Raw genomic sequence first — 27,596 nt, 5'->3', positions numbered from 1 at the left:
GATCGCGCAGCAGCAACACAGAGACGACGACGAAGAAATTTTGTGTGCTGTCGCGCGCGCGTCTCTTGCTCAGCTCGAAGAAAAGCAAAAATGGACGGTTTGCGCTTTGTCGTAGCAGGGCAAGAGGCATAGAGAAAGAAAGAGTTAGTTCGTGCGTTGTAACTGTTCGTTTCTTCGTAGAGTTCTCTAGAGAGCGTTGTGTTTGTGTATGCGTGCTTCGCGTTTGCGTTAGTGTCCTTGCGAGAGAGCGACGACAGAGTGGTGTGTGCGCGACAGGCGCGCGTACGAGTGTTATTTTTTTCTGTTATTGTATAGTGTAAAGTAAAAATGTCCGAGTCGAAATGGCTTGAAAAACAACCGCAAGAGCAGTAGAGGCAGCTTCGAGAATGAGCGTGGGAGATTGCCTTGGTGGGCCGTGAAGCTGAAAAATCCCGTCTAGTGATCACCGAGATAGAGCGAAAGAGAAAAAGAAAGAGAGAGAGTGGAAATAGAGAGAGAGAGAGCGAGAGAGAGAGAGAGAGAGCGAGAGAGAGAGAGAGAGAGAGAGCGAGAGAGAGAGAGAGAGCAACGACGACAGAGTTAGAGTGAAGCATCATATACTCGGGAAGTGAGGTTGCTCGGTGTAGTGGTTCGGCCGCGGCCGCGGCCGAGCAGCAGCAGCCAAGCTGGACAAGCTACCCGAGTACCTCCGCGACACCGTCGATTGGTTTATGGGGTAAGTTGTCATATGTCATTTTTTTCTTCGTTGTCCCTCTCTTCCTCTCACTCCTTTAAGCGTTTTCTCGACACCTACACCTATTTTTGTCGCGTTGCGTAACTCGCACACATATTCGGACATACTCACACGCAGTACACATCCAACGACACGGACGCACACAACGCCAACAGGTTTCGCGCTACTCTCGATGAGTCACGCCACCACCACCTCCTCCTCTTTAGTCTCCACCACCACGTCCTCCCCCACAGGTAGGTATGAAGAAAGAGAGAGAGAGAGAGAGAGAGAGAGAGAGAGAGAGAGAGAGAGAGAGAGAGAGAGAGAGAGAGAGAGAGAGAGAATGAAGCGAAGCCCTACACGAGAGAGTGGGAGAGAGAGAGAGAGAGAGAAAGTAGGGGGAGGACCTCTAACGTTGTGCAGACGGCAAAACAGTTAGAGCTCTCTCTCTGGAGAACGGTTTGGCCGGCGGTGGCGGTGACGACGACGGCGCGGTGTTCTCTGATCGTTGCGGTGCGAGTAATAAGTAGTGTGCCACGTAAAGTGTACGCACAGGATACATCTCACTGTCTGCTTCTCAGCGGCGATGTTTGGTTTATCGGGACGGAAGTTCTTCTTCAGGTCCTGCAGCGAGGAAGGTGTCGCGATCACGTGTTTCGCGTGCAGCAGGTCAGACGGATAAAAGATAATGTTCAAACAAAAGCAGCAGTCCGGCAGTTAGCTCTTTCCTTTGCGTACTCTCCAAAGTAGAAAGTAGACTTTGACGTAACTCCTTGGCTTCATTTCACACGCGCACACAGGCTAGAGTTGCGCTCGAGAAAATCCAAACCTTGTCTCTTTCCGTGTCTCTTTCTCTCTCTCTCTCTCTCTCTCTCTCTCTCTCTCTCTCTCTCTCTCTCTCTCTCTCTCTCTCTCTCTCTCTCTCTCTCTCTCGGCGATAATTACACCTCGGAAAAGCGTAGTGGCGCTATGTGGTGGCAGCTCGATGGCAGCCGAGGAGAAGCTGTCGCACTGTCTAACATTGACGTTCCTGTTCAGACGAAGGTAAGGATCGATTGGCAAAGCAGCCAGCTACAGCGACAATGTTACCGTTAGGCGCGCGCGTCTATCGATTGTCGCACCAGCTCTCTCTCTCTCTCTTTCTCTCGCGTCAGCTGACGCTAGTAGCGCTCATGCTTTCTCAGCACACACGTATACGTGTACAGCTGATCAGCAGCAGCAGCAGCAGCGAGGCTGCGAACTGCACTCAGTGCAATTTACAGTCTTCTCTCGTTTTCTTTAATCTAGCGTGCTTGTTTTTCTGTCCGTGTGCGTATGCGTATCCGTGTGAAGCGGTAGATTTTGTATATTCCCCACTGTGGGTAGAGAAATTGGAGAAGAGGAAGAAGAGGAAGAAAGAAGAAAAAATCGCACAGTACCTTTGTCGCGTCTCTGCGAACGGTTTTATGTACATGGTGGTATGTGATGTATCGTCTGTGCGTAGATAAAAGTGGAGAGCATACTCAGACTGGGCATGCTGCGAGTGATGATGCTGGGCTCGGCCTCGGCGCCTAGCACACCACTGAGACAACCTACATCGTCGTCGTCGTCACAGCCACAGCAGCAGCAGCAGCAGCACAGAAGCAACTCGATACGAGACACATGCCATCGGAAAATACGTTTCTTCAGCGAGCTCGTCGCGTGAGTTTTTATGCTCGAAAACTCTCTCTGTGTCCTACTCTGTCTGTCTCTCTGCTTCGCTTTGTTTCAGCTTCATGCGTAGTGCTTTTCATTTTCACAATTATCGTACATCTAGCGAGTCTTTTGTTTTTCAAGGTTGTGCGTGGGAGCAAAACGAAATGTATGTGTGTATATGTGCGCGCGTTATCTTTACTTTTCGCGAAATTCTTTCTTACAGCTGACCGTTGACAATATATAGTATATTATCCCGCTAGAATAGGTTATGTAAATCACTTTCTCTCTCTCTCTCTCTCCCCCCCCTCTCTTTTTCTTTCTCCTACTTATTATCAGCGCACATAATACTGTTTCGATGTAAAAAAATTTTTTTGCTCCATACAAATCCCGAAGTTAAATGTTAGATTGAGCTTTTCTGTTTTGTATATATACAGTTGCCGACATACATATGACAAAACATCTGAATTATTGATTTTTTTTTATTGGCTACATAATCTCTGTTTTTTCAGTGTGTGTACATATGAGAGAGAGAGAGAGAGAGAGAGAGAGCGAGAGAGAGAGAGAGAGAGAGAGAGCGAGAGAGAGAGAGAGAGAGAAGGGGGGATCTTTGATTGACTGAAAATTCACAAACGAGATTAGACTGAAAAAAGATTCTTTCTAATCAATACTTGTTCTATGTCCTAATGTGGTGATCATCACACCAACAATCTGAAGAAAAATGAAAAAGAAATCTTTGTTATGCTTGTATCTCCCTTCTATAATTGAAATTCAATAGCGTGAAGTGTGTGAAAGAACAGCGAAAGAAAGAAAAAATTAAGGTAGCGTGGATGTATGAAAGACTCTTGGTGCGGCGACGGCGATGACGTGCAAAAGAGTGAGAGAGATAGCGAGAGAGAGAGGGCGAGCTTGTATAAAATCGAATTATCCCTCCGCGACCTTGAAAGCGCGCTACTGTATGTTTATATACTGGTGCTGCTGCTGTTGCTATCTACAACGTTACCAACGAACTCAAAAAAACCCTCGAACCGAAAGATTCCGACTCGTTCTTTGTATTATCTTTGTTCGCAGTGGTATTTCGATTTTTGCGAACATTCTTGTGAAGAACTTTCTGCGCGTCTATAATAAATTTCCGTTCAAATTTATTGTCACGAATATTAAACGTGTTGCACTCACGTTGGGTTTTTCAAAGAGTATATTTTCAAATGAAATGACGTCATTTGCGCTTGCAAACGGCTAAAGTTATACTTACTCGTCTCCACTCACAACAGATTAGCTCTTGCAATTATGGGCTAATGTAAACCAAAATGTGTTCTTATTCAGGAAAATCATCGTCAATTGTCCACAAAAGCAAATAATGAACGATCGATAGTTGTATGTGTCGGAAAGAAAAATGACTGCTGATACTTTGCTTTTTTTCTCCAAAACGTTTTACAGAAAAGCCCGACGAAAGGAAAAGGATGCAGGGACAACGGAAGATCCAAAATTATACTTGGAGGAGGCGGCACTGGAACGACAGCTGCCAGACGTGGACATGAGGGTATTGGTCGACTTGCCACCGGGACTCGACTACAACGAGTGGCTTGCGTCCCACACCCTCGCACTATTCGATCACATCAACCTTGTCTACGGCACCGTGTCCGAGTTTTGCACGCCAACTGGATGTCCTGACATGACCGGACCCGGTACCAGGTGTGTTTACACGCACAGTATTTGTCCGATATCATCGAGTGTGTTTGAAATAAATGAGAAATTTTTCCGCTTCCTCTTGACCACAGTTGATTTTACATAGCAGGTGGAATCTAATTAACAGTGATTCGTGTGTATCCTGTAAAAATAATTACAACTAAACTGTGTAATTTTGTGTAATTTCTCATGAAAAATTATTACGTCTATATGTTCATAGTCTACCTTTATTCTATCCTTGTTATCTAAGCGGATTTCACTGCCAATTGGAAGTGCATTTAGACCTGTTAATACAATAAGAGGTATTGTGTAAACGTAATGATAGTTACGTTGTACTAATTCATGAAAATTCAAAAATAATTTTTTATTGCTAGAAACCGACATGCTTACTAATTATTGTCTGTTCATTAATTACTAAATGAAAACTAGTTGGAAGTATTGTTAGAGTCGTAAATACAGACACAGGAATATAATTGAACATTGAATCCACCACAATCAGAATAAAACGAAATAAATGGAATAATCAATTTGCAGGACATATTTGTGGTTCGACGAGAAGGGAAAGAAAACTCGGGTGGCGGCACCGCAGTACGTCGATTATGTGATGACCTTTACACAGCGCACCGTAAGCGATGAGACTATATTTCCTACTAAATACGGTAAGCTATTTTCTATTTTGCAACAACGCAATTTAGCTGTTCTGTTTCACAGAGAACTTTTCATGTACATTGTATGTAAGAAAGTTTCGTTGATTGTAACTTGCTCTACAATTTCAGTTGCATTACGCAAATTCATTCGAATCACTGACAATATGTAAAATTAATAATCGACTCTCCTTTGTTTTGTGTTTAATAAACTCAAGATAATCGTTACCAAGTCGAAAACAAGTCGTTGACAGAGATAAATGTATATTATTAATTCACTTGTCAGTTTCTGACATCAGTTTACATTAATACTCTAATAAACATATGAATGCACCCAGTGTAACTGATCGACTTTTGCATTCGTTGTTTTATAAAGGTAGCAATTCGTATAAGTGTAATAATGCAGTCATTTTACACGAATTTTTATTCAATAATTAATATTCATGTATAAAACATCCATACAGACTCAAAAATACATCTCTTTCAAAATATGTCGTGAATAATCTATGAAATAAAAATGTATAGGTGTACAATATATATGTATATACATATTATATATGTAAATACATTTTAGAAGTTAGTGAAGTAAGACTTGACTGATTTGATATGATTTTTGCTTTTCGTTTGTTCTTGCTCAGCGAATGAATTCCCTAGTTCGTTTGAGTCGTTAGTGCGTAAAATCCTGCGGCTACTTTACCACGTCGTGGCACACATTTACCACTGCCACTTCCGGGAGGTGGCACTTTTGGGGCTTCACGTACACCTCAACTGTGTTTTCGCCCACCTCACGCTCCTTAATCAGCGCTTTAATCTTATCGATCAAAAGGAAACTGAAATCCTAGGTGATTTGGAGGCTGCACTTTTAGGTTTGTACCATGCCTTTTGCCTTTGCTGTAATAAAAGTACAATTTTTTTATTCAACAATGTTTGTATGATTTTGAAAACAGAAAAAAAGTATATTATCGAAGCTATAGATCTCTATCAAAGAAATAAAAGCGAAACAGTGAGTCACCGATAAGGTTCTGATAGGAGAAGTAATTAGCTTGCGTTCAGACTTTCATTGTCAATTTGAATTTGCTTGGTAATTCAAAACTGCAACTACAAGTTCAGTTGATTGCATTAGAAAAATGAGTTTGAAAGGTGGTTTCAAATATTCAAGTGACTACATAACATATCTATATTAAAAAAACATACGACCGACAATTATGGAACATACATAAGTAAGCGTAACACTTGGCTGATAACAATTATCTTTATACATATATTTTTATCTTCTCGGGGAAACACAATTAATAAGATTAACCATCAAGACAAGGGGTCATTTCGTGAAGTGTCATTTCATTAAAATAAAATACTTAATAACTGTATTATTAATAGTTCGGTATAATTTTAGATATAAAGTATCTTGGATATATATCTCCAATATAAAGTATATTGGAGCATTTGAGCTGACAATTAATAGGAATTACTGTCAAGTATATATATTTTTGCTAACAATACAATTAATCAATAATCTATATCTGTTGCAATTTGGACTTCAAATAAAAATAATAGGTGATCAAAAAAAAGTTTGATATGCAATCACCGATATATTTACCCGCAATTAAATATCCATTAGGGCACCTTATCCTCAAGTACAAGCAAAGTCATAATGTGAAATTGGATATATAGGTGACTCAACATCGGGAGGTGCGCAAACGTCGAGTGGCCTCGGTACGTCATCGGAAGGACCGTCGTCGTCGATGACGTTAACGACAACAGCAGCAACAATGACGACGACGTTGTCGACAGCAACGGTAGCAACAAATACGTTGATGGCATCAGGCAGCAGTACCTAGAGTGGAGTGAGGCTGCAGTTTCTCGTGCCGTCGGGGAACTATACGCGACTAGGCCTTTTAAATTGCTCTCTCATCTTTCTTGCGATGGGGAAGGTGGGACGCATGTTAGTGTCTGTCCCTTCTCGTATCACATACACTGAGAGTACACCGCGAATTATATACGAGAAAGATGAAAACGGACACTAAAGTAGAGTACCTGTAAATAGAAGCAAGAAAGCGACAAGCATAGACAACATTGATACGGACATTCTTACCTAAAAACTGAGTAAATAAACAAACAAACAAACAAACATACACACGCACACATGTGCGCGTGTACACGTACACACACATACGTAAATACACTGATGTAATTAGGTTCCTTCGTTTGTTGTTTGTGAGATTGTAAATAATTTATTGTGAGAGAGAGGGGGGCAGGGAGAGGGGGGCAGAGAGAGGAGAGAGAGAGAGAGAGAGAGAGAGAGTCTTTGAGCAATTTATTAATAGAATTTAGTCCAGCCCGGGACATACACGCGAACGAGCGAAAGAGTATTACGAGTGAGAGAGCGAAAGAATTATTGAAAGATAGCGACGATTATATATACGAGATATACTATTATTGAAGACATGAATTGCGAAACTATGAAGATAATGATTTGTTCTGTATAAAAGATACGCGAATGAAAAGAAAAAAAGTAATGATAATATTGTAAAGTTATAATGAACAAAAAAATAAATATATACCTGGTGTTAAACTAAAAGAATGTTGTTGATTTCTCACGTATCTCCGTTGTTCCCTCTGTTGTTCACTTCAACGAGTCTACAAGAAGTAAATAATACGGCAAACTCTTTGATGAAGAAACCTAGAGCAGCAGCTATTGGTTCGCAACAGTCGCGAATAGACGTTGCAATATTGTAAAAAAGAATTAGGATTGGTTGGATTAAGCCGTTGAACATGATGGAGAGTAATGGTTTGACGAAATAATCGGCTACGAGTTGGATTGTTCCAATGATTAATGGCCGTATGATACTGAATAAAAGAAATCTTAACGATTGCAAGATTAAAGCGGTGAGGAAGGAAATTGCAAGATGTATATAGCCGAATATTTCAGCCCAAAAGCGTGTTGCTACTAAGGCCGTTTTCTCCGCCTTCGCTTCAGATGTCAAAACTGGTGGTATGTCTGTTGTACGGTAGTACCTATGGTGAATAGATATGTCTTTGCTGACCTCGTTTTTTTTTCGTTAGATATTTGATAATTACGCGGAATTTCCATGGTCAAAGTAGTAGATTTCAATTTTTTCCGGTAATTCAGCTTCATGTTTCAGGTACAATTTCTGTTTGATAGGATTTTTGATAATATCCTTCAATTCATAGGCTTTATTCCCTGGTATTCCTAATTTCTCGCAGCATCCGAAGGGCTAAACCATATACCGTGCAATTACGAACACCGAAGCGTGTAATTCAAATGAAAACAAGAACCTTATCGTTACGAAAGTGTTTCTTATTCTTGGACTTGACTTCATAAGATTTGTCCTTTTTGCTCGCGTAGCTTTGCCGAGGCCATTTCCAATTAAAGCGTTGCCAGTCAGAGTTTTTGTTCTCTTTGAAAAAGCAGCAAAAAAATCGTAAAATAAACAGAATGAGATCGTATTGTGTAATAATGTTGCAAGCTACTATGTTGAAAGGTTTACCTTCGTTCCGCGGTTTCTGCTCATATCCATTCCTAGCGACAAACAATGCAATATTTTAATTTGAGTTACGTAAATTGCGCTGCTTCTGGCCATACGATTACTTACAATTGGAGTCTCTGACAATGACATTGTCCGGTCGCAAACGCAGACGACTTAAAATTGGGAGTCAGTGCTGGACACGCAAGAAACCTGATGTTACTCAACGTGTGTTGCTGACAGAAACACGCTTGAAAGGCAAACAATGAAAATTCAGAATGATAGAGTGTTTGCAATTGTTAGCAATGATACTTTGAATTTTATTAATGTCGATTTTTGTCTCAGTCAGCTTTGTATCTTTTGTTGTTGAACTAAAATCCGGTATTAACGATGATATATTGGATCTGTCCAAGGTATCCGATGAATTATTCTCTTTGTCCATAGTCATATCCAATCCAAGTACATAAACATTTAAACGACAAGAAACAGAAGGTTAGCAGCAACAACGCGATGATCAACATCAGTGCAAAGACCTGAAGTAATTTAAACATTAAAACAGCTGAGTGTCATCAGCTAAAAGAATGAACTGACGTATTCATGATTTATCAAAACAAATTTTTATTGCTATAAATATAAAACAATGCGACGTTCGACGCGGTAATCTTGTACATACATACATATGAGCTTTAGATAATGGCTAAAATAATGTTTCTCATCAAGATAAACTTGGCAAACAATGTTAAATATTAATATGCATGGCACAGAAACCGATTGGTGGTCTCTTTTGTATCGAATTGCAATAGTTTTGCATGGTCCTCAAAAATGAAAAATAAAATATACTTTGATGAATAATATAAAATCGGTACGATAAACTTGAAACTTTCCTACATTAAATAATCTAAGTTTTATTACAATATTTATTATTACATTTTAATTGCTTGTGTAGCCAATCAAGCAAGCTTAAAATTTTCAAAAATCACAGATTTAACATGAAAGTTCATCGTTGGATTTAGATTATTGTTTAAAAAATTTGTTTACCAAAGTATTTACTTAATCGATTCTTATATAATTAGAATTATATTTTCTAATACGAATAGAATCATCTAATAAATATACAACACGTAAAATTTAATAGGTCCTTTTTTTCAAAATTATTCTCATCCTCAGGATTAGACATCGATAAAGCTATATAAAAAAAACTTTAACGAGTAATACATACGCCAAGAATTTAATAGTTTTTTATAGGTTGCTTATTACTTAAGAAACGGAATGTTTGATCATTTTTCTAATTTAATTTTGTTCTATTTTTGCGCGATCAAAAACGTTAATTGAATTAGTAAGGTTCATAAAAAAATTAAAAATAAAAATTAAATATTTTTGTATGTATATTTTTGTACAAACATTTCATCAATATCTTACAAGAAAACTAATGTCTGTAAAAAACATTCATTATTATCACTATAGCGTTGATTCTGATAAGAAAGGAATATTTTAACGTACAAATATTCCAATAGATAATGACGAATCATTAAAATTGTTATGAAACGCTTTATCTAGAAATTTGTGTAATGTAGCTGCATTGCTGCCTAACATTTGACTTTAGGTATATTTCTAGCTTTCATTTATGCAAAATTAAACTTCCCATTTTTAATTAAATTTTCAAGCGAAGCTTAACAAACTTAGAAAAAATATCAAAAAGTAAGCACAGTAATAAATATCGCAATTGAATTGATTTCAATTCCGGCAGTTATAGTTCTCAGTATATGATTGAACATTACACATTGTTCTCACAAAAACAATCGAGAAACGAACTAAACATGATACAACGTTTGAAATAATCGTTAACTTCTATCCTACATCATTTTATACGATTGATAAATATTTAGCAATTGGGAAATGATAATCGCAGCTGGTTTTCGTTTGTAAGTAAAACATTATAGATCACTAGCGTTAAGATTTGAAAATAACGATAACTTTGAAGCTTTAGAAGTTGCCAAATCTAAACGCCTTAACTTACAAATCAAAAGTACAAGTAATACAAATGTCCTGCATATAAAATAAAAACTCAAACTTATTACGTGTTCAGCTTGAATATAGCTGTATGTACAACGTGAATGCATATCACGAGACATGTACATATATATCATATTATGTTGCAGATATCTACGGTGGCACAAAAATGCGTTAAAACTTATATCCACGTGATATGCTGATTCTTTTGTCATTCTATTGTGTCAACTAAACCATCTGTCCTGACTAGATTGGCGATATAATCGACGTCTCATTGATCCTTATCCAAAGGTACACCTTGCTTTGTTCGTTTTGGTTTTATATTATAAGTTGGCAATGGAAGCTTAGACATACTGGTAATTGTCATCGAGCAAAGGCATTTTTTCTACACCATCTTTCTTATTGCAAGTCTGCAACCAGTCGCTGCTTGGTTTCGCTTTTAACCCGCAAAAACTGCAATCACAAAAATCTGCTGCGTTTTGTAAGGCTCCTCGATGGAACGGATTACCTTTACTGAAGTGCTTATAACGACCGGCGTTTATGCGCTCGTTCGTAGTCATACCCAAAATCATAATCTGAAAATAAGAAATTTAATTAGGTATAGTTGAATAAAAATGCTAGTTTAGCGATTTTTTTTGTGGAAGCAATAATTTACTAACCTGGTAACACTGGCAAGCAAATAGTGTACCGACCCAAAATGAATGAAGAGCAGTGTTGGCTGCGACCCACATCACCCACGCATCACAGGTTCCAGCCGTAACTAAATAACTGTCAGCGGTGTGGACGTCACTTAAATTTGTCCAACACTCAAACTGCCAATACTGTATGGTTGCTCCTAGTACTACCAGGCAAAGACCGAAAAGAGATAATAAGTAGCCAAGGAAATACTTATGGTTTTTGGCTCCTATAATGAAAAATAGGAAATATTTTAGAAAAGCAAGTTACGTCGATTTAGTAATTTCTTTTAATTTAGTCATTAAAAACTTACCGATACAATTATTTACCCACGGACAGTGATGGTCGTACCTAGCAACGCAAACGTCGCATACTGAACAATGTTTTGATCGTAATGGTTTACTTACTAAGCAGGTATGACAAAAGAGGTGAGGCTCAAAGCCACCATTTTCAGCTAAATTTATAATACACTATAACAAAGATTGTTTAATATGAAGAAATGTGGCTTCATATTTTTATATTTTACTGTAAAAACTTACATCAAGTTTCTTCTCATGAGAAGCTTTAATTACACCAGGATCTCCACGCCATGATTTTAAGAAACAGACCCACAAAGGAACTGAACCCGTGACTAGCAAAAGCCATAAAAACCACCCTGCATGGATTCCAAGCCAAAAGATCCAAGTTATGTAGATCCATATCTATAAAAAAAGTATTTTGTGAAAAATGGCTATCGTGCTTTATGTTATCTTGTTGTTGATAAGATTTTTTCTATGAACATACCTTAGTTGCTAAGTAAATCGACATTGGCAGAACAAAATAAAGTCTTTCGTCGAAAATGTAGTTATTTGCCGTATAAATTGCAATATAGAGGGCAACAAGTGCCATCAATTTTATTAAATAGTCTATATTACTTTGGAATATCATACCTACAGCATGAAATATTAAAAATGGCGTACTTATCATACAGTACCAGCGTACATTCTGAAAATAAAGGCAAAGTTTTTTTTCAATGGCAACTGAGATTAAATGATATTAAATTACCTTATTTCTACACCACACTTTACTCCTTCCTTGCTTTTGTCTTAATTCATAACTGAACTTATGGCCTAACCATGCTGCTCCAATATGAGGTTCCAACATCATCATTGGTGTTTCATTTTTGAAATTTGGTGTGTCTAACGACGCTCCATAATGAACTAATGTCCTAATAGCAGTATTATTCTTAGCAATAATGGCCCAATGGAGTGCTGTATTGCCATGACAATTATCTGTAAGGCTATGTGACGCTCCCAAAGTCAAAAGCAATCGTGTCGGATCTAAGCTGTGAAAATATGCGAAGCTTAAAAAAAAAAGAGTATTTCTCTTAATATGGTCTTGTTAAAGTTTTCTTAAATGAACTTTATGGATGGTGAAGGCTCACATAAATGTTAAAATATGAGTGTTAAAGAAAAAGGCATTTCTAGTTAATATATTGATAAAATAATATAATGATTAATGGTTAAGAGAAATGAAAGAAAATATTTGGTTGTTGTAATGAGTGAGTGATAAATTAATTAGGTGTGTCATAGTTTACCTATTTATTTTATAAGCACTCCACATCAGTGGTGTCATGGCACTTCTGTCTGGCATATTTGGATTAATACCTTTTGCAACAAGGTAAGCAACAATAGCTGTATGCCCAAATTGAGCAGCCAAATGAATACAAGAAGAACCTTCGCAATCCCGCAAAGTAGGGTCACCACCAGCCCTCATCAATATAACTACTGTTGCCAAATGCCCTTGTCTGCCCATAATAATAATAATTATTTTGTGACTAATTCATATTTAACATAGAATTATGAAAACTAGAATAACACCTTGTAGCCCAATGTAATGGAGTTGACTGAAGCTCTCCACCAATTGCATCAACGATAGCCCCTTTTGCTATCAGATATTTGACAATTTCTTTTCTGTTATTGATTGCTGCCCAGTGCAGCAATGTGACTGTTTCAGAATCAGGCTGGTTGACATCAGCACCAATTTCCACCAGCTCTGTAACTCTGTCCAGAGCTCCATACTAAAATATCAACATGGTCAATCAATGCTAGACTTATGAACAACTATAAAGGGGATAAACAAAATTACTTGAGTAGCCTTGATAATATCAAACTTGCTGTAGTCTTGATTGACATGATGTTGAGGTGGTGGTGGCTCTTGCATACAAGGCTCAGGCTGGGGCTCATCTTCGCCCTGACAGGCATTTTGCATCTGCAGTGCGTACATCCTAAAGAGGTAAAAATCTTGCGAACTTCAACTCCACGATCGCGATAACCTAGTACTCACCTGAGTAGATTAAGTTACTGTCAGTAATCATTCATCAATGTCATAATAAACAACTCTCGCGCAAAACCGTAAAAGCTAACCTCTAACGAGATCTTCTTTCGATTTCACACAGTTCACTAGTATCGTAGAATGTTATGTAGCTTCTGTATGGTCTGCTAGTGTTTTCATTGTTGTACTTATTGCTTGCAAAGCAAATCCAATCACATTGTTGCTAAACGTAAATCTTTGCCCGCCACACACTATCTCAAACTAAGCGTTACGTTACTTTGGAGTAATACGCGCGCGTGTGATCAATGAGAGAATCGGACAAACGATAATGACTAATTTTATAAGCACCACTGAAGCGCACTGAACTTGTGTGTGTATGTGTGCGTGTGTGTTGTAGCGTGTACTGTACTATACTGTTATGTCTTCTGCTACGCCCCGAGATCTGTCAATCGACTGTGATGCCTTTGGTATTAGTCATGTGATTTAATTTTATTTAAAAATAATTTATTATCATCATCCACTGCTATAGCTTTGCTATAGTGTAGGGCGGAAGAAATGGATAGCTGAATATATAATTTTTCTGCTTCGATCAAGAATTAATATGAGAACGACAGTCGGTATTGTAGGTTGATTTATTCATTAGTATAGTAAAGGACTGGTATGATATGCTGTCGTACGTATACGTAAGTAGTAAAGGTCGAAATTAGGGTGGTCATGCATTATATAAACTCCTTTTTATCCTAACGAAACTTTATTAACAGACTTTTTATAAAAAATACTGCACTTTATAAAGAAGTTGAGTTTCTTTAGAATACTGAAAAATCACATTTTTCATTCAAGACTACCGGTTTATAATTTATAGATGTTGCAACTTTCTCTGAAAAATCGCATATTTGTTCATATATTATACATGATATGATTCAACACTACACTTTTGTATACAACCATAATAAGTTTGGTTTTTGTCTTTTTTCTGTTATTAAAATAGCCAAATAAATATGCGCGCGCGCGCGTATGTATGCAGGATACCATATATATGTATATATAAAACACCCTTGATAACTGTTTTATATAGTAGCTTGTTGTAAGGTCATTTTCTTTAAAGATTAAAAAATTTAAAATATATATATATATATATGCTAGTAATACAACATCAAGAACTTGAAATTGTAATTATAACAATGCATGGTTTCCTTTATAACAAGTCGCAAGCGCGCACCATAGCTAATAACTTGTTCATTCACACTTTTCAAGTGTCTTGTGTAATAATTGAGTCGGGGTCATTCGCATCTTACGCAAACGGAAAACGAAGTAACTGAGCATAAGTTAGAGTCGCATGGATGATTTTAGTTATTCTCGGGGATTGTAGAAGAACTTGAAAAATGGCAAAGGCTTACTCAAGAGACGAACGACCCCGCGAATTCTAACCGGCCACCACCCAATCCAAGAATTTCTCATCGTTCGTTTGCTTCAGCTCGTAAGCGTGTAGCCAGTCGATACGGGGTTTGACACTGACCCCACAGAAATCGCACTCGCAGAAATCTGCAATATTCTGTATGGCGCCGCGATGGAAGGGATTGCCTTTTCTAAAGTGCCTGTAGCGATTGGCATTTATACGCTCGTTTGTCGTCATACCCAATGCCGTTATCTGCGAACAATTGAAAATAATAATGAATTAACACTGCGACGATGACAATGAATCGATGACGCGTGAACTCACCTGGTAGCATTGACAAGCAAGTAGCAGTCCGACCCATCCTAAGTGAAATGAAATATTAAGAGTGACCCACATGATCCACGCGTCGCAGCGCATCGCCGCAAACAAGTAATCATCGGTCGACTTCGCGTCTTTTATGTTGGTCCAACATTCGTATCGCCAATATCGAATGATCGCAACCAATGTCAAAATGCAAAGGCCGAACAATGACATTAGGAATCCAAGAAAATACTTGTGGTTTTGAGCTCCTTCAAGAGAAAAACGATCGACTGTCCTTTTAAAAAGACAATGACACTGGCTTTGAAGCTTACCGATGCAATTGTTGATAAATGGACAATGATGGTCGAATTTAGCTATGCAAACGTCGCATACAGTGCAGTGTTTTGACCGCAACGGCTTACGTACTAGACAGGTACGACAGAAGAGGTGACTTTCAAAGCCTCCATTTTCAGCTAATTCTACAATGTACTGAAAAAACCATGATGGTATAGTTGAAACCAAGAGGATATTGTAGGTAGCCTTACATTGAGTTTTTCATCAGGCGTGGCTTTTACGACACCAGGATCGCCACGCCAGGATTTGAAGTAGCAGAACCACAATGGAATTGAACCTCCAATCAGTAGCGTCCAGAGATACCAAGTGGCGTGTATTCTCAGCCAAAAGATCCAAGTGACGTACAGCCAAATCTGCAAACGCTTGGCGATGCAAGCACTCTTCTTCTCGAGATTTTCCTTTTTCGATGCACTTACCTTAGTTGCCAAGTAAATTGACATTGGTAGAACATTGAATAGCCTCTCGTCGTAGATGTATTTGTTGGCAGTATAAATACTAAGACCGAGAGCTACGGCGGCGGCGAATTTTAAAAGATAATTGAGCTCGCTGTGGAATATCATGCCCAGTGCGTAAAACGCTAAAAACGGCGTGATTGTCATGCAGTACCAGCGAATTTTCTGCAAAAAGAACGTATCAAATTCGGATACGAGGCTCCCGAAAAATGAATAAAATGAAGAACGAAAGAGTACCAACCTTATTTCTACAGCAAACTTTGGATCTTCTCTGTCGTTGGCGAAATTCTTGAATGAATTCGTGGCCAAGCCAAGCTTCTCCGATATGTGGCCCTAAGAGTGTCATAGGCGTTTCATTATTAGAATTTGTTGCAGTCAGTGAAGCTCCATGCTGTACTAATGTCGTGATGGGAATGCTATTCTTAGCTATTATTGCCCAGTGCAATGCTGTATTGCCGTGCAGACTATCCTTCGGACTGTGCGACGCTCCAAGCGTAAGGAGCAATTGGGTTGGATTCAAACTTCAATAAAGTATCATTTAAAAGGCCGAATAATTCTGTAACATCGATGACGATTAATCACTCACCTGTTGACTTTGTAAGCGCTCCACATGAGTGGGGTCATAGCGCAGCTGTCGGGCATATTTGGATCCGTACCTTTGGCCACCAGATAGGCTACGATGTGCGTGTAACCGAATTGGGCTGCGCGATGGATACATGAAAAGCCAGCATAATCGCGAACAGATGGATCGGCACCAGCTTTCATCAACGCGACCACTGTATTCAAATGGCCTTGTCTGAAGAGACAAGAAACATTGTTTAGGTGATGAAATACATAAACAATTTGTTACTTTCATACGGAACGTATTGACTTAAAGGTATGTTAACTAACCTTATAGCCCAATGCAAGGGTGTGGATTGGAGATCACCACCTATGGCGTCGACGATAGCTCCTTTGCTTAGCAAGTACTTGATTATGTCGAGGCGACAGTTAATGGCAGCCCAGTGGAGTAGACTGACAGTCTCGTTGTCGGGCTCGTTCACGTCTGCGCCATTCTCGACTAACTCGACAACTCTCTGTAGAATTCCATACTGCAGAACAAGGAAAATTGAAAAGTATGGATTTGACTTATCTAAAATTAATTGATTAATTTGCGATGATACCTTAGTTGCTTCCACAATATCAAATGTGCTATAGTCTTGAGAGTTAATTCGCTGAGGCAGTGATGGCTCGTTATCCTGCAAGCTGCAAGGATCCCCTTCAGTCTGACTTGTATCTTGTAATTGTATTGCGTTCATTCTATATGGGAAATAATCGTTTTCAGCATTCGAAACAAGCATAATGAGAAAAGTCATAACTTACCTGAATGAACAATGGTCGTATCAGTGTTCATTCATCAACATCATATGGATATACCACCTCTCTCTCTCTCTCTCTCTCTCTCTCTCTCTCTCTCTCTCTCTCTCTCTCTCTCTCTCTCTCTCTACCTTAGTATACGAGAAAAACTATAACGACGAGGGATCGAACTGACTCACAAAAACGTAACACATACACACACACACATACAAAAGAGTGCCGAGCATTATCACGTTTCATCCATTGCGTATCAACCCACGCACGACAGTGTCTCATTGTTGTGCAAAACATTCAGCAGCAGCAGCAGCAGCAGCAGCAGCAGCAGCAGCAGAAAACTATCACGCGGCCATGTATTATGCTATACGCTCCATATAGATGTGCATAACGTGCACCCGCGACCTCGATTCTCGTCTGTACTATAGATACAGACAGAGATTAATTGTTATCGACGAGGGCGCTTGCGTCGTTGCAAACGTACTGCTCCCCTTGCGCGGATGTCGATAAGCAAGCTAGTTGGACTATCCACTGCTGGGAGGGGTTGCGTTAGTTAGTAGCGACGAGACTCGGTAGATGCGGCGAGTGTTCGTATTCAAGTAGTACGAGTCACAGTTAAGACTGACCATGACTGTAAATGCACATAAGAAGGGCTTTTTTATTTTTTTAAAGGAGAAAATCACATAGATCCAGTTTGAACTGTATTAAACGACCGTTTTTAATTTCTTTAACGTTGTTTTCTTACTTTCTCATGGCTTTCGGTGTTGATTAAACCGCAAATTAAGCGGCGTCATTTCTTTATTTTTGTTATAATTCTATCGTGGTTGTCCAACGTTTCTTACTAAGCCCAGCATAAGAAACGAAATGTCAAATTATTCAATTAATTAGCGCAATAATTATCTAATTTACCCTATCGACGTATCTTGATGTTATATATTAAGCGATAATTTTTTATATCCAATTGGCATATTGAAGTATGTATATTTAACAAACGAGATATTAAAGGTTTTAGAAACAGCTGCACGTACGTCCATCGCAAATTCGTGTAGTAATAGACGCATACATCAATCCATCGATTCATAAGTAAAAGAAAAAAAAGAGAATACTTCACGAAATTATTCCGCGAAATGATACGATTTCACTTATAGCTGACAAAGCAATCTACAAAAAATGAAAGAGAGAAAAGGAGAAAAGACGATGATAAAGAACAGCAATTGACAAATTTTCACTTGGCGCGCTGTATGCAGGCAGCCAAGCCTGAATCGCTGAATATTCAATGATCCAAAAAATTATCAAGAGAAGAAGAAAACGCATGCAAAATTATTCAAATGCCGTGTAGGGGAGGGTTGTTGGGATCATTTGTTCGAACAATAAGCGCGCGCCGGAGGCTCTGTCTGTTGAAATCTCACTCGCTTAATTCTTCATTTTTTTAACGAAAGGAAATAGGAGAAAGTTGCGAGAGGAAGGGAGGCTAGCGGTGGTGGATAGTGACCGTGCCTTGGCGTGCATGTCGATGAACCAACGGCAACAGCCTCTCTAATCAGGATGCACTGCGAGGGGGATGCTTTCTCTATCCCGAGTCGTTACTCCAACGCATACATTTACATCCAACGACTCGCGCTCGCACTCTCTGTAGCTATATATATGTATCTTTACGCTGGAAAAATTGAGCTTGAGAAAGAAGAAGAGAAGAGAAAAGGGATTGTGTCGGAGAGAAAGAAAGCAAAGTAATAAGTTCATTACGAGGTGAGCGCGAGGATTAAAGGAAAAGAGGATAAAGTATCTCGTCGTCGGTCGTCGTAAGATGGTAAAAAGGTGTAAAAGCGTCTCTCTCTCTCTCTCTCTCTCTCTCTCTCTCTCACCCTTCAAAGTAACCTAAGACACTTCGCGCACGCTTCAACTCGTTCACCAGTGGATTTATGGTGCTTGCGATAGATGCATTTATATGTATGCTTTGCTTAAGGGACCTGCGTATCGTGATTCTCAGGCGCCTTTGGAATGAGCTGTTTTCAATGACAGCAGTAACGGAACATCTCTTCTTCTTTTTCGTGCCAACTCAAGCTAAGTTATGCTCAAGCATGAAAAGTAAGATTAATGCTCGCAGCCAACTTGGCCAGGAAACTCTAAACTCATTTTTATATATCTTCGCGGGCAAGGCTCTAAACTTTATTATTTTTTTGCGTCGCCCGCTAATTTCACGCCAACCCGTGCATCGTGATTCTGATGGGATTGACAAAGTAACCTTCAAATATTCATAGATAATGTCTAACGATGATTCATCGTGCGAGACTGCTACATTGATAAATATATTTTCTTCTCGAACATTTCACCGATAGCTTTTGCAACGGCCAATTTTTTATTTTATTTACTCGACGTTTCACCAACTCGACGTTTCAGCTCGACGATCAAAAGAGGATTAGCAAATCGTTACAATTTTTCTCTCGCACTGACAGAGCGTATAAAAACAATTTGCGACCAACATCAATTTGGAGCAATGTTTCCCAAACGACGCTATGTTCATAGCACGTTTGAAATCGATACCTATGAAAAAACCTATTATCGTGTCGTGCAACAAAAACAAAGAAAGGGCTTTTCCAAACTGTTTGGACCTTATTGACCTTTATCCAATTTTCTGGTGAAAAAGCGCTAATGTAAATGTCTACATGCCGAACAAGGACGCGTGGTCTAATATTAAAAAGAATTAAGAATAAGCATGCACAGATGGCGGCATTGATTCTTGTCGAGTCATTAGAAAGTATCTCGCACGGCCGATTGACTACGATCGTCCGCGATGTTGCGAAAGGCTTTTTTCCATCTCCATCGATCAATAAGTTCCACGAGACAACAATTTATTCTCCGTGTGTCTAGAGCATTCTTCCTGCCGAGATCGGTGACGGTAACGAGAGCAACGATAAGGACCTTGACTGGATGCGTTAAAGCGCCGAGAAAATCAACTAACCGCTACTCGATTTTTGGCGAGATTTCAAAACACTTGCGAAAGCCCTATACAACACGCAGTAAACATACACAGTCGGCGAACGCGAGAGAGAACGAGAGAGAGAGAGAGAAAGCCAGCAACGTTTTTATCCACGGTCCGCTTATAAAAGCTCTCGGTGAAGGATCCGGTTCTATTGACAAGCCGATTTGCTAGCGTACGCGTCGATACGCAAACCAAGATGAGCGACAAGTGTCGGAGGACGATCAACTGTTTGATGGTGACGATGATGATGATGGTGATCGCGGAGACGCGACCGCCATCAAGTTACGACATGCAAGTGGTGGGAACGCTGCGTCGCGAGGTGAGACAACAGCCAGCAGTAGTCGCCACAGAAGTCAGTGATCTGCTCGCTCCGGCGCCGAGTAAACAGCAGCTCGACAAGAAGCACAAGAATACCTCTGGTAAGTTCGGGAGGTCTTTTTCTTTTTTACCTATCTCACCGGCGTGATGTAAGGTAGTTCTTCTCCTGGTAAGAAAGAGAGGGGCGACCGACTAGGAAGATGGTGAGAGCGCGGAGATGTGCGCGGTTGCGGTTTTCATCCGAGCACTCGCTAATCGTCGAAAACTCCGGCGACTAACTTTGCGCTGTAGGTATGCGTCGACAATTTCTCCGTTACTCTCTTTCAAACTTGGCGATCGGAACTTTCAATAGAAATAGCATTCTGATCATAAGACGAACTTGAATCTTCTTGCTATTGCTTGTCCCTGATGCTTTACTGTTCTTTGTGAAAATTGTTTGGCATGCAATTGAACAATAGAACTAGTTGTCACAATCGCGTCGAATATTAGATCCGATGCTGACCCAAACGTCCACTTAATGAGATGAATGGCATACATATTGCGACACGACAATGTTACAATCACACTCCATTATTTTACGAGCACCAGCACGAGCTGCTGATGAACTACCTAAAGCAAACCTGACACAAACGCACGTTCGCAGGTAAAAGTAACGAGGGCGGTTTCTATAAGCAGTTCGGTAACGACGCTGAAGGCGAGAAGGGTTATCTGAAGAAAAGCTACAGCAACGGTAACCACGGCTACAAGAACTACGACACCTTCCACAAGACTATCGGTGACCGTTATGGCTTCGAGGAACACGAGGAGACTGGCCAGCAATCCGCTGCTGACTCCGACCGCCAGCAAGCTAAACACAAGCAGACCAAGAAAAAACAGAGCGGTGATCACGAAGGGGCTGGTACGTTCGTCGTGTCTTTGCAAATTGCTCGAGTTTATATAGATAGAGAAATAGCTTTTCCGATCGATCGTGCGCCTGTAGAGAGGAAACTGTTTTCATTATGACACATTAGTCTTTATATATCAAAATAGCAAAATTTTAGTTGCGTTTGTACATAACCAAAATATATGTGAACTAAAATTCATTTTGAATGACGATCATTACTCTATATTCTATGATTTTTTATAAAATCTCTATCCAAAGAATTTTGTTATTTGAATACTTTAACGATCCGAAAGTTGTTCTACGTTATGCGCACAATTCGTTTGCCTTCTCGCGGATGAGTGAAAACAATCAAAATCAAATAAATAACCAATGTTAAAAGAATAAATACGATAGAACGAAATTTGGATTTACGTATTAATTGCAGGCACCGACGACGTCGAGTCGTACTACTCGGGCGAAGGCGGCGGCGACTACTCAGGCTACAGTGAAGATGGCGATGGTGGCGATGGCGAGAGTTCAAGTTACAGCAATGCAAGTGGCGAGGGTTATAGCGAATCATATTCCTCGGGTGACGACGGCGGTGAAGGTTACAGTTCCGGCGAGACTTATGCAGCATCAGGCGAATCCGATGGATCTTACTATTAATTAAACCTTTCCTACTTGTGATTTACTGTTAATAAATTGTTGCGCTTTATTATTTAAATTAACAAGTATTTCTGTCACTGATTCAAAATGTGATATCGTACAATGACGTTTCCATTACATTAACGTGGTTGTGATTGTTACTAACTGCTTACGTCATACAGCCGATTCAGTCAAATCTTACTACAGACAGCGATAATGAATAATCCAGGGTACTACGTCACGCGAACTTACAAGAGCTCAACGTTACGATATATCTGAGAAAGTTTCACTGACTTGAACGCAATTATTTCTATAAATTAAATACACATTATTGTGGCACAACATCGGATGTTAATCTACTGTGAGTGAGGGAAAACAAGATGGAAAGATAAACGGTTAACAAGGGTTTTCACGCCATATTAACGTTTTTATTCGATCCATTCTATTTCACCCTTTTTTTATCTTGACGACGACGACGACGACGACGTACCAGCCACGCATCAACCCTGCGTGCGTCGAGAAAAGGCGAATCGTCGCACGCGATATATTTGTCGTTCGAACGAATAAAAGGAGAATAAAATAATAAGAGAACGAAGCATTTACAGTCACGCGACGTACGTTAAATATTTATTCATCTCTGTCGGCAATTTTTTCCTTCTCGTTATCGACTAATTGATTTCAATTACATACTTCGTCATTTGTTATTTGGTTGAAGAGAAAAGAAGTAAAATAAATGAAAACTGGAATTTCAATAGTGGTGACAAATGTGAACGGCCCACTTGAAAGATAGCTGAAGTTGCGATCGTATATAACGAGTAAAGTTTAGCGTGACTACTGCGGCCACAATAAAACGGACGCGCGCGTTAATTGCGCGTGATAATTACGGCTAATCGTTGTCAGTTTCGCGACCCACCCAACGCTTATTGCTACGACATTCGTTACCCTCCCGTTTGTGTGCTGAAAAATCGGAAGTTCTGTCTCTACATTCCTCTTTTTTTCTTTTGGACGCCGCTGAAAAGTCACAACGCAACACTTATAATTTGAATTGACCGTCCCGTCTGTTTAGAGATATTTGACCGTTGTCTCTTCTATGACCATTTCATTAATTAATGTAAGACCGCATTTGAAGGAATCGGACCGTGTACATTTCACACGCATAATTTTATTGAATGATTCGGAAGAGCTTTTTATTCAACCGGTGACTTTGTCAACGAGGCCAGATACATATTTTTATAAGGTCTTATTCAAATTCCTTTGACGCTCAATAATCGTTAGGTACTTGAAAGTCGATTTGAATACACTTAAAGCAGTTTGATAGGCGTCTTATTTTCTCCCAAAGGCAAGGAAAAGAAAGAAGAAGGTTCAAAAGAGGCGCATCTGACTCAGTCTTCCCATGGAAGATTAGCCGGATTATACAGTTGCCGGGGGATCCATTCGATGGAAACGTACGCGCGGGAGGGCTGCTACTCCCCGTGCAGATTGAATTAGAGAGCTGCGCCCGAATAGGAGAGATCGCTTTGTAAGCAGACAGTAGCAACGGCAACGGGCGTCTATCTCTCTGATTGACTCGAACGTGACCCACGGCTTTTCCTCGTTAACGTTCATCTTTTCCGTCGACTTCCAAAACAGAGGGACTCGTTGTCGTCGTCGTCATCGTCACTGATTAGAGTGCTTTGCCTCTTCCTGTCCAGTAATTTCATTTTCGCGCAAGCAGAAAAGGATGCCAATGTTTGCCGACAGAAGAATGAACGAGAGAAAATTTTTTTCCATGTTACGTGTTGCCATTGTCGCCATTATCTAAGAGACGACACGCTCGATCGATTGGAGCTTTCTCCTTCTAGCAACGACGGCGGCGAGCTCCAAAAGAAAGAAAATATATATAAAAAAATGCGGCTAGATGAAAGGGGGGAATCGGCATCTTGCGCATGAGCGACCATACGATTCCGCTTCCGATTGAATCTTGGATCGGAAAGGAAAAAAGGATTCGTCGGCTATAAATAGGGAGCCGCGCGCGAGTTTGCGGACGAGTCTCTCTAGCGACATGGCTCTATTCCGTTTGATCCTGGTGTTCGGCTTACTGGGCTGCGTCCTTGCCAGGGCGCAATACGAACTGGTAAGGACGCCCCGTCACGATTTGACGCCTGCGGCCAGTCATCATCATCATCATCACAAAGATCATCACGGCGAGGAACACGGCGGCAAAGAGCATCACCATCATCACCACGAGGAGCACGGCGAGAAAGGCGATAAAGGACACCATCACCATCATCATCACGACAAAGGCGAGCACGGTGAACACGATAAAGAACACCACGAGGGCCACCACGAGGAGCACGAAGGGCACCACAAGCATCATCATGATGAGGAGGGCGAGCATGGCGAACACCACGAGGAAGAGAAGGGTCACAAAGGTGGCAAATTTGGCGAGAAGAAAGGTCACAAAAAGGGACATAAGACCAGTGGTTACCATCACAAGATTCACAAAGACGAGTACCACAAAGAGCACAAATTCTACGATGACTATCACAAAGGTGGTCATCACGAGAAACACGGTCATCACCACGGTCACCACGGTCACAAAGAGGGTCACCACAAGAAGGGTGGTCACCATCACAAGGGCCACCATGATGAACATAAAGGTAAGAAGGGACATGCGTCCAAGGGTCATCACGATGAAGATCACAAAGGTCATCACGGTAAACATGGGCACGAGGAACATCATCATCATCATGAGAAGCATGAGAAAAAGGGTGGCCATCACCATGGCAAGAAGCATCATTACAAGAAGGGTTGACGATAAGATTAACCTCAAGCTTTTCTCATTAAGCTTTTATTTTATAGTTGTTCACTCTTTTAATAAAACGTTCAATAATCTGATATTGAGTGATCATTTATTAACCTCCCTCTCGCAGCCATCTCCTATATGTATATTTGATCTTTGTATTCCGTGTTCCAGAAATTATTTGCTGCGCGAATTCAGTCCGTCTTTGATTCATTTGAAAAACGAAATTCTAGAGATTTAATACATTTATCGGTCTTGAAATGGAATATCGACAAAAAGCACACATTTGATTCGTAGCTTTATCAAAATTAATGCCTGAAATTTAAATTCAAAATAGATTTTTTGCAAATTTTATCTGGCTAACGAAAGATATACATAGATCACCGGCTAATGAAGCCTCTCTGTGAGTGATGACTGCTGCTTTTGATTTACTGAAAATTCGATCGCAAGTTCTATATAATATCTATATGTCGCACACGAGTATGAAAAGTGAGTGATAGTATTTTCCTCTTTTATTTATCATTGCGATATGGGTGGCATCAAACGCAGAACACGCGACACATCATCATAATCGTTAGCACGTCACTTGAAAAATGGACGCGCGCGGGAATGGCATCGATCGAAAAAAGGCTTTCTGCATTTATGTACGGGAACCGGTCATGCATTGCAAATTATTAGCGCACAAAGTCAAGTGTACGAATGACCACTGGTAATGTATGTATAAACGTGTATAATGCTGTGGTCCAACAATAGCCGTGTGGAAAGTGTTGATTTGTCAGGCAGCCGCAAACAGACAGACATGTACAAAAAAATGTGAAATCGTTAGCGCAAGAATCGGTGGCGCGATTTCAATTGTGGCTGTATATCGGGTGCTTGCGTAAGCTCTCTCTCTCTCTCTCTCTCTCTCTCTCTCTCTCGCTATCTCGCGATTAGGAAGGATTTTAAGCAGGTTAAGGAGAAGAACTTTCGCAACGGGCTGCTGACCGGTAAAAGAGTGAGTGAGTGAGTGAGAGAGAGAGAGAAACCCTTCCCACCTTGTGGTCGTATATAATCGGGCGCAACGCGGATTTCGGTCACAGACGGATAGCGACCGAGGCACCGACGAGATGAGACTGTGGTACATGCTAGTTGTGGCGTTAATCGCCTTCGCTTGCTCGAAGGCGCGTCGAATAACATTACCCGAGCTCGAGGCGTACGATCTGTTGCCAGCCGCGTCCCATCATCACAAGGGTCATCACCACGAGGAGGGCCACGGTGGTGAGTCGCACGAGGATCATCACCACGAGCACGGCGACAAGGGACACAAAGGTTACAAACATCACCACGAACATCACAAGGGTGAGAAGGGTCATCATGACAAGGAGGGTCACCATCACCATTACGACGAGGAAGATGGTCACAAGAAGCATCACCATCACGACGATGGCTATCATCATGAGCATCACAAAGGCGAAAAGGGCGAGAAGGGACACAAGTTCCACGAGAAGGGCCACTTTGGCAAGGGTCACAGTACCAAGGGTCACCATGAAATTCACAAGCTAGACGAGTTCAAGAAGGACAAGGAGTTCTACGACGAGCACCACGATCACGGTCACCACGAGGATCACGGTGGCCATCATCACGAGCATCATCACAAAAAGGGCGGCCACCATAAGAAGGGCCACCACCACAAGGGTCACCATGAGGGTCATCACGGTAAGAAGGGCCATCACGAGAAGGGCCATCATCATCACGATCACAAGGGTCACAAGAAAGAAGGTGGTCACGACGATCATCATCATCATCATCACAGTTACGGCAAGAAGGGCGGACACGAGGATCACAAGCACTGGCACCACAAGAAGGGCCACTGATTTTCAATTCTGTCCTCTTTGCATTTCTACTTGTTATCTCTTTGTGTTAATATAGTCCGAGCGAACAAAGCACACGCATCTACCAATGTACCGATGTTGTTACTGTACTCTAAGCAATTGAATTGTGAATAAGCGACGCACGCAATTTTGTAAAGACGACAAATGAAGTGTATTAAATAACTTTTTACAAATGAACTCTGACGCAGAATGCTATGTTTCTTTTACCGCTCTATCTTGAAATGCTATTTTTGTTGATGATTTAAACTGGAGAAAGAGCGCGGGGGCCTCTTCAAAGAACATTCTCTTGCAACGACAATAAATATTTAGTTAAATTATTCTAAAGGGATTAGCAAGGGAGTAGAGAGGGAACTTGAAGGAGATAAGAGTGCGAAAACCAGCAAGCGTTGACTCCGGCCAAAAAGGGGACGAAGGCGAAAATAAGGCTTTGTTTCTCTCTCTCCTCAACCGTGGCAAAAGTCGTCTGGGTGGGCTTGCGCGCAGTAAATAAACCAAAAAGACAACATCGACGAGCCACACCAAGAGAAGCAGCGAGATGAGAGACAGAGGGAGAGAGGGAGAGATGGAAGTTGGTCGGCCTCGTTGAAATTTAAACCTCGAGCAGGTGCACCGGACAGTGTGCTCTGACCGGCGAAACAATTGGATTTTGTCGCCTCACTCTCTTTCCCCGCTCTCTTTGTCCATTATGCACGGAAACCGTGTTGGAACCGCTGGCCTCTTTTTTCCATTTCATTCTCTCTTACGTGGATGCCATAAATCTAGCTAGTCATAATATCGATTTATCGGTCGGACCAAGTTTTCGTCGTAAAACCACACTGCTGTATCGAACGCTGCGCGTATAATTCAAGATTTTTCGCATGCGCCTCTCTCGCTACTCGGTGTAATCTATTTCCCGGACGATAACTCACGATTAATTTGTTATAGCCTACATGCGAGCGAGAGAGAGAGAGAGAGAGAGAGAGAGAGAGAGAGAGAGAGAGAGAGAGAGAGAGAGAGAGAGAGAGAGAGAGAGACTGTACACATTACTTTTTACGCGTAATTATTGCGAGAGAAAAAGAGAATGCGCGAAGAGGGCGATGATGTATTTTTG

The 27,596-nt window shown here is 40.6% G+C and overlaps 7 protein-coding genes across 14 annotated transcripts; 4 read left to right on the top strand and 3 right to left on the bottom strand.

Annotated features, from left to right (window-relative positions):
• The first annotated feature begins 9 nt into the window (after window positions 1-9).
• On the top strand, window positions 10-6,968 carry LOC131671785 (MOB kinase activator-like 2). Of its 4 annotated transcripts, none has more exons than XM_058948507.1 (6): window positions 10-715; window positions 2,196-2,392; window positions 3,821-4,075; window positions 4,604-4,728; window positions 5,352-5,579; window positions 6,385-6,964. In XM_058948507.1, exons 2-6 carry the CDS (start codon window positions 2,226-2,228, stop codon window positions 6,549-6,551), a joined length of 942 nt encoding a protein of 313 aa, XP_058804490.1. In that variant the 5' UTR covers window positions 10-715; window positions 2,196-2,225; the 3' UTR covers window positions 6,552-6,964. The 4 variants fall into 4 exon arrangements, with proteins under 4 accessions (XP_058804490.1, XP_058804491.1, XP_058804488.1 ...); XM_058948508.1 differs by having other exon boundaries at window positions 41-143; window positions 6,385-6,968; XM_058948505.1 differs by lacking the exon at window positions 10-715 and adding an exon at window positions 834-1,756 and having other exon boundaries at window positions 6,385-6,968.
• Window positions 6,969-7,284: 316 nt separating this feature from the next.
• Window positions 7,285-8,646, bottom strand: LOC131671797 (uncharacterized). The gene is made up of 6 exons (XM_058948521.1): window positions 8,511-8,646; window positions 8,328-8,448; window positions 8,223-8,254; window positions 8,011-8,132; window positions 7,792-7,949; window positions 7,285-7,728 (listed from the first exon to the last, which is right to left on the bottom strand). Exons 1-6 carry the CDS (start codon window positions 8,644-8,646, stop codon window positions 7,308-7,310), a joined length of 990 nt encoding a protein of 329 aa, XP_058804504.1. The 3' UTR covers window positions 7,285-7,307.
• Window positions 8,647-8,854: 208 nt separating this feature from the next.
• On the bottom strand, window positions 8,855-13,575 carry LOC131671770 (palmitoyltransferase Hip14-like). Its single transcript, XM_058948461.1, has 10 exons — window positions 13,209-13,575; window positions 13,011-13,149; window positions 12,743-12,942; window positions 12,460-12,669; window positions 11,928-12,225; window positions 11,667-11,867; window positions 11,423-11,584; window positions 11,197-11,353; window positions 10,868-11,112; window positions 8,855-10,783 (listed from the first exon to the last, which is right to left on the bottom strand). Exons 2-10 carry the CDS (start codon window positions 13,146-13,148, stop codon window positions 10,553-10,555), a joined length of 1,842 nt encoding a protein of 613 aa, XP_058804444.1. The 5' UTR covers window position 13,149; window positions 13,209-13,575; the 3' UTR covers window positions 8,855-10,552.
• Window positions 13,576-13,980: 405 nt separating this feature from the next.
• On the bottom strand, window positions 13,981-17,447 carry LOC131671780 (palmitoyltransferase Hip14-like). 5 transcript variants are annotated; one of them, XM_058948498.1, is made up of 10 exons: window positions 17,265-17,447; window positions 16,862-16,997; window positions 16,590-16,789; window positions 16,285-16,494; window positions 15,940-16,219; window positions 15,663-15,863; window positions 15,438-15,599; window positions 15,225-15,381; window positions 14,917-15,182; window positions 13,981-14,844 (listed from the first exon to the last, which is right to left on the bottom strand). In XM_058948498.1, the coding sequence occupies exons 1-10, from the start codon at window positions 17,279-17,281 to the stop codon at window positions 14,620-14,622; spliced, it is 1,854 nt and encodes a 617-aa protein (XP_058804481.1). In that variant the 5' UTR covers window positions 17,282-17,447; the 3' UTR covers window positions 13,981-14,619. The 5 variants fall into 5 exon arrangements, with proteins under 5 accessions (XP_058804481.1, XP_058804482.1, XP_058804478.1 ...); XM_058948499.1 differs by having other exon boundaries at window positions 14,917-15,161; XM_058948495.1 differs by having other exon boundaries at window positions 15,438-15,863.
• A 2,777-nt stretch (window positions 17,448-20,224) lies between these two features.
• Window positions 20,225-21,874, top strand: LOC131671796 (hornerin-like). The gene is made up of 3 exons (XM_058948520.1): window positions 20,225-20,447; window positions 20,990-21,244; window positions 21,654-21,874. The coding sequence occupies exons 1-3, from the start codon at window positions 20,225-20,227 to the stop codon at window positions 21,872-21,874; spliced, it is 699 nt and encodes a 232-aa protein (XP_058804503.1).
• Window positions 21,875-23,894: 2,020 nt separating this feature from the next.
• On the top strand, window positions 23,895-24,647 carry LOC131671795 (histidine-rich glycoprotein-like). The gene has a single exon (XM_058948519.1). It carries the CDS (start codon window positions 23,895-23,897, stop codon window positions 24,645-24,647), a length of 753 nt encoding a protein of 250 aa, XP_058804502.1.
• Window positions 24,648-25,741: 1,094 nt separating this feature from the next.
• On the top strand, window positions 25,742-26,488 carry LOC131671794 (histidine-rich glycoprotein-like). The gene has a single exon (XM_058948518.1). The coding sequence runs from the start codon at window positions 25,742-25,744 to the stop codon at window positions 26,486-26,488; it is 747 nt and encodes a 248-aa protein (XP_058804501.1).
• Window positions 26,489-27,596: the final 1,108 nt, after the last annotated feature.

Source organism: Phymastichus coffea, unplaced genomic scaffold (assembly GCF_024137745.1).
Source record: "Phymastichus coffea isolate CEN01 unplaced genomic scaffold, Cenicafe_Pcof_1.1 PCOF00135, whole genome shotgun sequence".
Lineage (NCBI taxonomy): Eukaryota > Metazoa > Arthropoda > Insecta > Hymenoptera > Eulophidae > Phymastichus > Phymastichus coffea.
The sequence above is the reverse complement of the archived record's forward strand: the minus strand, read 5'-3'. Positions and strand labels throughout refer to the sequence as shown.

What these genes read in the sequence shown, in the direction of transcription:
- LOC131671785 (XM_058948505.1), top strand. Translation starts at nt 1,682, where the DNA reads ATGTGGTGGCAGCTCGATGGCAGCCGAGGAGAAGCTGTCGCACTGTCT. An exon ending in ACGTTCCTGTTCAGACGAAG is followed by an intron (nt 1,757 to 2,195) that starts GTAAGGATCGAT and finishes GTCTGTGCGTAG; the next exon opens with ATAAAAGTGGAGAGCATACT. An exon ending in TTTGGAGGCTGCACTTTTAG is followed by an intron (nt 5,580 to 6,384) that starts GTTTGTACCATG and finishes TTGGATATATAG; the next exon opens with GTGACTCAACATCGGGAGGT.
- LOC131671797 (XM_058948521.1), bottom strand. Translation starts at nt 8,646, where the DNA reads ATGACTATGGACAAAGAGAATAATTCATCGGATACCTTGGACAGATCC. An exon ending in CATTGTCAGAGACTCCAATT is followed by an intron (nt 8,255 to 8,327) that starts GTAAGTAATCGT and finishes GTTTGTCGCTAG; the next exon opens with GAATGGATATGAGCAGAAAC. An exon ending in GCAGAAACCGCGGAACGAAG is followed by an intron (nt 8,133 to 8,222) that starts GTAAACCTTTCA and finishes GCTTTTTCAAAG; the next exon opens with AGAACAAAAACTCTGACTGG.
- LOC131671770 (XM_058948461.1), bottom strand. Translation starts at nt 13,148, where the DNA reads ATGTACGCACTGCAGATGCAAAATGCCTGTCAGGGCGAAGATGAGCCC. An exon ending in CCATTACATTGGGCTACAAG is followed by an intron (nt 12,670 to 12,742) that starts GTGTTATTCTAG and finishes TATTATGGGCAG; the next exon opens with ACAAGGGCATTTGGCAACAG. An exon ending in AAGTGTGGTGTAGAAATAAG is followed by an intron (nt 11,868 to 11,927) that starts GTAATTTAATAT and finishes CTTTATTTTCAG; the next exon opens with AATGTACGCTGGTACTGTAT.
- LOC131671780 (XM_058948495.1), bottom strand. An exon ending in CCCTTGCATTGGGCTATAAG is followed by an intron (nt 16,495 to 16,589) that starts GTTAGTTAACAT and finishes TTGTCTCTTCAG; the next exon opens with ACAAGGCCATTTGAATACAG. An exon ending in ATTTATCAACAATTGCATCG is followed by an intron (nt 15,183 to 15,224) that starts GTAAGCTTCAAA and finishes TTAAAAGGACAG; the next exon opens with TCGATCGTTTTTCTCTTGAA.
- LOC131671796 (XM_058948520.1), top strand. Translation starts at nt 20,225, where the DNA reads ATGAGCGACAAGTGTCGGAGGACGATCAACTGTTTGATGGTGACGATG. An exon ending in GAAGCACAAGAATACCTCTG is followed by an intron (nt 20,448 to 20,989) that starts GTAAGTTCGGGA and finishes GCACGTTCGCAG; the next exon opens with GTAAAAGTAACGAGGGCGGT. An exon ending in CGGTGATCACGAAGGGGCTG is followed by an intron (nt 21,245 to 21,653) that starts GTACGTTCGTCG and finishes TATTAATTGCAG; the next exon opens with GCACCGACGACGTCGAGTCG.
- LOC131671795 (XM_058948519.1), top strand. Translation starts at nt 23,895, where the DNA reads ATGGCTCTATTCCGTTTGATCCTGGTGTTCGGCTTACTGGGCTGCGTC.
- LOC131671794 (XM_058948518.1), top strand. Translation starts at nt 25,742, where the DNA reads ATGAGACTGTGGTACATGCTAGTTGTGGCGTTAATCGCCTTCGCTTGC.